Genomic DNA, 10000 nt, shown 5'->3' on the forward strand with positions numbered 1-10000 from the left:
GACTGTCATTACCACCATGTTTTACCGCTAGTCTCCTCACCACACTCCCATTAACACCATGTATCACCGCAAGTCTCCACACCAGACTGTCATTACCACCATGTTTTACCGCTAGTCTCCTACCAGACTGTCATTACCACCATGTTTTACCGCTAGTCTCCTCACCAGACTGTCATTACCACCATGTTTTACCGCTAGTCTCCTCACCAGACTGTCATTACCACACTCCCATTAACACCATGTATCACCGCTAGTCTCCTCACCAGACTGTCATTACCACCATGTTTTACCGCTAGTCTCCTCACCACACTCCCATTAACACCATGTATCACCGCAAGTCTCCACACTAGACTGTCATTAACACCATGTTTTACCGCTAGTCTCCTACCAGACTGTCATTACCACCATGTTTTACCGCTAGTCTCCTCACCAGACTGTCATTAACACCATGTTTTACCGCTAGTCTCCACACCAGACTGTCATTACCACACTCCCATTACCACCATGTATCACCGCTAGTCTCCACACCAGACTGTTATTACCACCATGTATCACCGCTAGTCTCCTCACCAGACTGTCATTACCACACTCCCATTAACACCATGTATCACCGCTAGTCTCCTCACCAGACTGTCATTACCACCATGTTTTACCGCTAGTCTCCTCACCAGACTGTCATTACCACCATGTATCACCGCTAGTCTCCTCACCAGACTGTTATTACCACCATGTATCACCGCTTGTCTCCTCACCAGACTGTTATTACCACCATGTATCACCGCTAGTCTCCTCACCAGACTGTCATTACCACACTCCCATTACCACCATGTATCACCGCTAGTCTCCTCACCAGACTGTCATTACCACACTCCCATTAACACCATGTATCACAGCTAGTCTCCTCACCAGACTGTCATTACCACCATGTTTTACCGCTAGCCTCCACACCAGACTGTCATTAACACCATGTTTCACAGCTAGCCTCCTCACCAGACTGTCATTAACACCATGTTTTACCGCTAGCCTCCTCACCAGACTGTCATTAACACCATGTTTTACAGCTAGCCTCCTCACCAGACTGTCATTAACACCATGTTTTACCGCTAGCCTCCACACCAGACTGTCATCACCAGACTGTCTTGATCTTCACAGTCTTGGTGATTTTGGAACTTGTTTAGCAAGCAGGGGTCTCACGTATAACAATCTCCTCCAGCCTCTTCCCTCACCCCCCTTCTCTCTCTTCCTCTCTCCTCTCTCTACCCCTCTCTACCCTCTCTCCTTTATATGTGAGGGCATGAAATGTGAAGGATTTGTGTACTGTATGATATTGAACCAAATAAAGAGGATTTTAATATCTAATTTCTCCTCCTCTTTATTCTTCTCTGTCAGTAACCCTGATAAGGGTCTCCAGTTCCTGATCTCACGAGGTTTCATCCCGGACACGCCCATAGGTGTGGCTCACTTCCTGCTTCAGAGGAAGGGCCTGAGCAGGCAGATGATTGGAGAGTTCCTGGGAAACAGCAAGAAGCCCTTCAACAGAGACGTCCTAGAGTGAGTAACTGGTAGTCTCCTTAATAATAGTACTGGACTGAAGAGCATTGTCTAGGTACAGTAGGCTCATTACGACCCCCAAGATAAACCCTAATGGAGCAGTGGTTAGTGAGTGGAGACCTCCCCCAAAGATAAACCCTATTGGAGCAGTGGTTAGTGTATGGAGACCTCCCCCCCCAAGATAAACCCTATTGGAGCAGTGGTTAGTGAGTGGAGACCTCCCCCCCAAGATAAACCCTATTGGAGCAGTGGTTAGTGAGTGGAGACTCCCCCAAGATAAACCCTATTGGAGCAATGGTTAGTGAGTGGACACCTCCCCCAAGATAAACCCTATTGGCAGCAGTGGAGACCTCCCCCCAAGATAAACCCTATTGGAGCAGTGGTTAGTGAGTGGAGACCTCCCCCCAAGATAAACCCTATTGGAGCAGTGGTTAGTGAGTGGAGACCTCCCCCCAAGATAAACCATATTGGAGCAGTGGTTAGTGAGTGGAGACCTCCCCTCAAGATAAACCCTATTGGAGCAGTGGTTAGTGAGTGGAGTCCCCAAGATAAACCCTATTGGAGCAGTGGTTAGTGAGTGGAGACCTCCCCCCAAGATAAACCCTATTTGGAGTGAGTGAGTCCCCCCAAGATAAACCCTATTGGAGCAGTGGGAGTGGAGACCTCCCCACAAGATAAACCCTATTGGAGCAGTGGTTAGTGAGTGGAGTCCCCCCCCCAAGATAAACCCTATTGGAGCAGTGGTTAGTGAGTGGAGACCCCCCCCCCCCAAGATAAACCCTATTGGAGCAGTGGTTAGTGAGTAGAGACCTCCCCCAAGATAAACCCTATTGGAGCCAAGATAAACCCTATTGGAGCAGTGGTTAGTGAGTGGAGACCTCCCCCACAAGATAAACCCTATTGGAGCAGTGGTTAGTGAGTGGAGACCTCCCCCACAAGATAAACCATATTGGGGAGTGGCAGTGTCCCCCCCCCCAAGATAAACCCTATTGGAGCAGTGGTTAGTGAGTGGAGACTCCCCCCCCCACAAGATAAACCCTATTGGAGCAGTGGTTAGTGAGTGGAGACCTCCCCCCAAGATAAACCCTATTGGAGCAGTGGTTAGTGAGTGGAGACCTCCCCCAAGATAAACCCTATTGGAGCAGTGGTTATGAGTGGAGACCTCCCCCCAAGATAAACCCTATTGGAGCAGTGGTTAGTGAGTGGAGACCTCCCCCAAGATAAACCCTATTGGAGCAGTGGATAAACCCAAGATAAACCCTTGGAGCAGTGGTTAGTGAGTGGTCCCCCCCCCAAGATAAACCCTATTGGAGCAGTGGTTAGTGAGTGGAGACCCCCCCAAGATAAACCCTATTGGAGCAGTGGAGACTCCCCCAAGATAAACCCTATTGGAGCAATGGTTAGTGAGTGGACACCTCCCCCCAAGACAAACCCTATTGGAGCAGTGATTATGAGTGGAGACCTCCCCCCAAGATAAACCCAATTGGAGCAGTGGTTAGTGAGTGGAGACCTCCCCCAAGATAAACCCTATTGGAGTAGTGGTTAGTGACTGGAGACCTCCCCCAAGATAAACCCTATTGGAGCAGTGGTTAGTGGACCTCCCACAAGATAAACCCTATTTAGTGGAGTGGAGACCTCCCCCAAGATAAACCCTATTGGAGCAGTGGTTAGTGAGTGGAGACCTCCCCCCAAGATAAACCCTATTGGAGCAGTGGTTAGTGAGTGGAGACCTCCCCCCAAGATAAACCCTATTGGAGCAGTGGTTAGTGAGTGGAGACCTCCCCCCAAGATAAACCCTATTGGAGCAGTGAGTGGAGACCTCCCCCCAAGATAAACCATATTAGTGAGTGGAGACCTCCCCTCAAGATAAACCCTATTGGAGCAGTGGTTAGTGAGTGGAGACCTCCCCCAAGATAAACCCTATTGGAGCAGTGGTTAGTGAGTGATAAACCCTATTGGAGCAGTGGTTAGTGAGTGGAGACCTCCCCCAAGATAAACCCTATTGGACAAGAGTGGAGTCCCCCCCCCCCCCACAAGATAAACCCTATTGGAGCAGTGGTTAGTGAGTGGAGACCTCCCCACCCCCAGTCCCCCCCAAGATAAACCTATTGGAGCAGTGGTTATGAGTGGAGCAGTGGTTAGTGAGTGGAGACCTCCCCCCCAAGATAAACCCTATTGGAGCAGTGGTTAGTGAGTGGAGACCTCCCCCCCAAGATAAACCCTATTGGAGCAGTGGTTAGTGAGTGGAGACCTCCCCCACAAGATAAACCTATTGGAGCAGTGGTTAGTGAGGAGACCTCCCCACAAGTGGGCAGTGGTTAGTGAGTGGAGACCCCCCCCAAGATAAACCCTATTGGAGCAGTGGTTAGTGAGTGGAGACCTCCCCCCCAAGATAAACCCTATTGGAGCAGTGGTTAGTGAGTGGAGACCTCCCCCCCCCCAAGATAAACCCTATTGGAGCAGTGGTTAGTGAGTGGAGACCTCCCCCAAGATAAACCTATTGGAGCAGTGGTTAGTGAGTGGAGACTTCCCCCCAAGATAAACCCTATTGGAGCAGTGGTTAGTGAGTGTAGTGGGAGTCCCCCCCAAGATAAACCCTATTGGAGCAGTGGTCATCATTCCCACGGTGAATGGCTAGGTTCGCTATGCTATGAAACCACACACTATTACAGAGACTCTGATATTACCGGCCACAATTTATACTGTGAAACAATGTGTGGGGAGGCAGAGGCCCAAAAACTCACATCAATACCTTTGTCAGATAGCGCTGTCAAACAAATAATTGATGCTATTGCTAGCAATCAAGAGCAAACTGACTGAACCACTCAAAAACTCCCCAGCTTATGCTCTTCAAATGGATTTTAGATGTGAGGCCCCGACTTTTGTTCGCTATACATGTCGGGGGGCACAGGGGAAGTTCAGTGTGCTGCGTGGCTATTTTGACGAAAAACTGATTCCATGGGATCTACTGGTGGGCTTTTGCACAGATGGGGCTCCATCTTTGGTGGGACGGCGGGCAGGCCTCTGCACTCTAGTTCGGAAGGCCTCTGCAGGCCTCTGCACTCTAGTTCGGAAGGCCTCTGCAGGCCTCTGCACTCTAGTCTCCCTCTGCCATATGGACGTATTGTATGATACACCGAGAACAACTGGCAGCAAAAGAGCTGAGCACAGAACTCTGAGATATATTGCAGCAGTTCACTTCAATTGGAAGATATACTGAACCAAAATATAAACACAACATGCAACAATTTCACAGATTTTACTGAGTTACAGTTTATATAAGGAAATCAGTCAATTGAAATAAATGAATTAGGCCCTAATCTATGGATTTCACATGACCAGGCAGGGGCGCAGGCATGGTGGACCCAATGGGGAGCCAAGCCCAGCCAATAAGAATTATTTTTCTCCACAAAAAGACTTCATTACCAACAGAAATTACAGGGACGTAAACACATTTCTACACAACATTTGAGAGAAATAAGATTTTTGTGCATATGAAACATAGGACCATCACTTTACATGTTAAGTTTATATTTTTGTTCAGTGTACATCAAACCACATCACTGGGCGCACACTTGTTCGCAAAACTATGTGGAGATATGGGATCAGAGAATAGCTATGTTCTATTTTACACCGAGGTTTGATGGTTATCGAGGGGGAGTGTTGGAAATATGTTTTGCATTGAGAGAGGACTTGACTTTCTGTGTAATGAAAATAATAAATGTGTCTCCCTGCCAATGTAACAGACATACAGTATTTGGGAAACTGAACAAATGGAACAGAAGCATATAGAGAAAATACAAAAAGTGACAAATCAGTGTCACGCCCTGACCATAGAGAGCTGTTTATTCTCTATGTTGGTTGGGTCGGGGTGTGATTTAGGGTGGGTTATCTTAGGGGAATTGTATATCTATGTTGGCCTGATATGGTTCCCAATCAGAGGCAACTGTTTATCTTTGTCTCTGATTGGGGATCATATTTAGGTAGCCATTTTCCCATTGTGCTTTGTGGAATCTCGTCTCGGTATAGTTGCCTGTGAGCACTTCTCTGAGCTTCACGGTTCGTTTGTTCGCGTTATTGTTTTTGTTATTTGAGTTTTCTCTTCCTAAAAAAAAGGATGGAAACATACCACGCTGCATTTTGGTCCACCCCTTATGACGATCGTGACAATCAGTGGATTCAGAGGAAATAATTCTTATTGGAGAGAGAGTCTTTCAAAAGGAACCATTCCCACTTCCCTCGGCTATGCATGTTTCTAACAGAACACAGCATCAGTAAGTGTCCCACACCAGTGATGACTGCTCACCAACCAATGCTTGGAAGAGCACTTTGGGACCGACTTCCCAATCCTTTTGACTGTGATCCTGGCTCAGTTGACATGCCAGTAAGTGAAATCGAACAGCTGATCGAGCTGTAATGTGACTGAATGCTACAGACAACGCATTCACAGATCACTACAGAGGAGTTCTGGTTCCTGGCTCAATGGGAACACCCTGCTGTCTGCCTCAGGGCATTACAACTCAATGTACCCTTCGCCAGCTCATATCTGTGTGAAGCTGGATTCAGTGCTTTTGTCTGCATTCAAACTAAATATCGATCCAGGTTGGATGTGACAGCAGAGATGAGGTGCGCTCTGTCGACCACGCCTCCTGACTTTGAGAAGCTCCGATGCTACATGCATTAAGCCACACCCATCTCATTAGTGTTGGTGAGATAAGAGACATTATGTCAGACTAATTTGACTGTCATTGACCCACATTAAATGTAAGTGATGGTGAGTTGAGAAGACAATCAGAAATACTGTTGGAATGTTTTTCAATTGACTGCCAAAGCCCCAAATAAGAAAGTAAACATTGGCTGCTAATAAAACATTTTGGTGGTGAGAGTTTTGAGATATAACACATGGGGTGTGACACTGTCCCTGTTTGCAGTTGATTATGTGATATGACAAGCTATTCTATACAATAATTTATCTGTCATTAATATCACTGTAACGGTTTTCTTGAGGTGAAGGAGAGGCGGACCAAAACGCAGCGTGGTGGTTATTCATGTTTAATATATAAATACACTATACATGAATAAACTAACAAAACAAGAAACTTGAAAACTCAAACCGGCCCTATCTGGTGCAAACACAGAGACAGGAACAATCACCCACAAACATACAGTGAAACCCAGGCTACCTAAGTATGATTCTCAATCAGAGACAACTAATGACACCTGCCTCTGATTGAGAACCATACTCGGCCTAAAAACATAGAAATACCCAAATCATAGAAAAACAAACATAGACTGCCCACCCCAATTCACGCCCTGACCATACTAAATAATGACAAAACAAAGGAAATAAAGGTCAGAACGTGACAATCACCTGATTTAGCTAATCATGTAAATGTAATTAACTAGAGAGTCGGGGCACCACAAAATAATATTTATAGAGCTGTTATCTTCCGAATAAACTTTTAAAGACCTAGTAATATTTTACATCCATAGCAGTCAACATTAATCTTCATCTTACTTCAGTCTCATCTGAAAGTTGTAAATTCTTGGTTGTCTGCAAGAACCCTGGTTAACAATTTGAATCAGCAATACAAAATTAGGTATTTAGTAAATCAATAATTAAACCCAACTAATCACACAGAATTCACATACACACAATGAATTATAACTTTCATAAATGACGTCATAAAGGAAAACGTCCCTCGCGGGCGAAACAGATATGACAGCTTGTTACACAAAGGAAAAGGGCTGGGTTTGAGTGAAAGAGCGGCAGACTGAGGAACAAAGGAAAAGGGGCTGGGTTGAGTGAAAGAGCGGGAGACTGAGGAACAAAGGAAAAGGGGCTGGGTTGAGTGAAAGAGCGGGAGACTGAGGAACAAAGGAAAAGGGGCTGGGTTGAGTGAAAGAGCGGGAGACTGAGGAACAAAGGAAAAGGGGCTGGGTTGAGTGAAAGAGCGGGAGACTGAGGAACAAAGGAAAAGGGGCTGGGTTGAGTGAAAGAGCGGGAGACTGAGGAACAAAGGAAAAGGGGCTGGGTTGAGTGAAAGAGCGGGAGACTGAGGAACAAAGGAAAAGGGGCTGGGTTGAGTGAAAGAGCGGGAGACTGAGGAACAAAGGAAAAGGGGCTGGGTTGAGTGAAAGAGCGGGAGACTGAGGAACAAAGGGGCTGGGTTGAGTGAAAAGCGGGAGACTGAGGAACAAAGGAAAAGGGGCTGGGTTGAGTGAAAGAGCGGGAGACTGAGGAACAAAGGAAAAAAGGGGCTATAGTTTGAGTATCAATGCAGCTAAATTACTGAGGAACAAAGGAAAATGGGGCTGGGTTGAGTGAAAGAGCGGGAGACTGAGGAACAAAGGAAAAGGGGCTGGGTTGAGTGAGTCCTCTGCGGGAGACTGAGGAACAAAGGAAAAGGGGCTGGGTTGAGTGAAAGAGCGGGAGACTGAGGAACAAAGGAAAAGGGGCTGGGTTGAGTGAACTCAACGGGAGACTGAGGAATCAACTTCTAGGGGGTGCTGAAAGTGAATACTGAGGAACAAAGGAAAAGGAGCTGGGTTGAGTGAACAAAGGAAAAGGGGCTGGGTTGAGTGAAAGAGCGGAAGACTGAGGAACAAAGGAAAAGGGGCTGGGTTGAGTGAAAGAGCGGGAGACTGAGGAACAAAGGAAAAGGGGCTGGGTTGAGTGAAAAGCGGGAGACTGAGGAACAAAGGAACAGGGGCTGGGTTGATTGAGCGGGAGACTGATGAACAAAGGAAAAAAGTCACATTTTATAGTAAATACATATCATATGCACTCTAAATTACTGCCCATTTGGAAAATTTAAAATGCAACAAAAATTTACTCTGAGCTGCGCTTCAGTAGGTTGGTGGGAGATGGAAGGCGGTGTTGAGACCGAGTCATCTGTCCTTTGAAGAATGTCTCAGTTGTCAATTGGATCATATTCATTAAGTAACATCGCATATGTGTGATAGACGGGATACTGTCTGTTCCTTCCCCACCTACTGATGTTGCAGCTCTATGTTAACTCAACAGCTAGGGGTATCACTTCTATAGTGAATACGAGTTCAAAAGTTCACACCATTATGCATAAACCAAAGCTCATGCTGATGATGGCTAGGTTCTGTAACAGTTATTATTTGAACCATTCTGACATAGGACCGTTCACCCTCATATCCTCGGAACAGGAAGTTATGTTGTCGTCAAGGGCTTATATAGGAAGGGAGAGGAGGGTGTGTTTGAAAAGTTTTATAGCCCATGTCCCTTCACAGGGGAGGGCCACTGATTGAGCAGCCCTAGGTTATGAAAACCCAAATGTCACATTTTAGAAGCTAAAATCACATTTCATCCCATCACAAATCATTTCATATTCAAATATTTAAATTGAACAACAATTCCATGTGAATCCAATAACTCTGTATTGTAACAGTCATGTAGAGGTTAGCACATGTAGAGTTTATGTCACTGTATCATTGATGAGAATGTCTCAGATGACAACACTGGAACTGTAACATCATATTCATTAAGTACCATCGCATATGTTCAATTGACGGATTACCAGAATATGTTAATTTCCCCCCACCTACTGATGTTCCCAGAATCTCTATGTTAACAAAGGGTTTTGCAAATGTAACCTTAGTAGGGTAGAGAGAGGAAAAAGGGGGGAAGAGGTATTTATGACTGTCATAAACCAACCCCTCAGGCCAACGTCATGACAATAGGTATTGTAACAGTCATAGTGAGAGAGGTTAGCACATAGACAGTTGACTACACTGGTATTGTAACAGTCATAGTGAGAGAGGTTAGCATATAGACAGTTGACTACACTGGTATTGTAACAGTCATAGTGAGAGAGGTTAGCACATAGACAGTTGACTACACTGGTATTGTAACAGTCATAGTGAGAGAGGTTAGCACATAGACAGTTGACTACACTGGTATTGTAACAGTCATAGTGAGAGAGGTTAGCATATAGACAGTTGACTACACTGGTATTGTAACAGTCATAATGAGAGAGGTTAGCACATAGACAGTTGACTACACTGGTATTGTAACAGTCATAGTGAGAGAGGTTAACACATAGACAGTTGACTACACTGGTATTGTAACAGTCATAATGAGAGAGGTTAGCACATAGACAGTTGACTACACTGGTATTGTAACAGTCATAGTGAGAGAGGTTAGCATATAGACAGTTGACTACACTGGTATTGTAACAGTCATAGTGAGAGAGGTTAACACATAGACAGTTGACTACACTGGTATTGGAGTAACAGTCATAATGAGAGCAGTGGTTAGCACATAGACAGTCATAACTACACTGGTTATTGAGACACAGTCATAGTGAGAGAGGTTAGCATATAGACAGTTGACTACACTGGTATTGTAACAGTCATAATGAGAGAGGTTAGCACATAGACAGTTGACTACACTGGTATTGTAACAGTCATAGTGAGA

General features: G+C 45.6%; 1 protein-coding gene across 1 annotated transcript in view; it reads left to right on the top strand.

Moving 5' to 3' along the window:
* Nucleotides 1-10000, top strand: part of LOC135537106 (IQ motif and SEC7 domain-containing protein 3-like) — a 114556-nt gene that overhangs the window by 45328 nt on the left and 59228 nt on the right. Inside the window, 1 exon segment of the mRNA XM_064963302.1 lies at nt 1390-1551. Coding sequence (XP_064819374.1) covers nt 1390-1551 — 162 coding nt within the window.

The sequence above is a fragment of the Oncorhynchus masou genome, unplaced genomic scaffold (genome assembly GCF_036934945.1).
Source record: "Oncorhynchus masou masou isolate Uvic2021 unplaced genomic scaffold, UVic_Omas_1.1 unplaced_scaffold_711, whole genome shotgun sequence".
Classification (NCBI taxonomy): domain Eukaryota; kingdom Metazoa; phylum Chordata; class Actinopteri; order Salmoniformes; family Salmonidae; genus Oncorhynchus; species Oncorhynchus masou.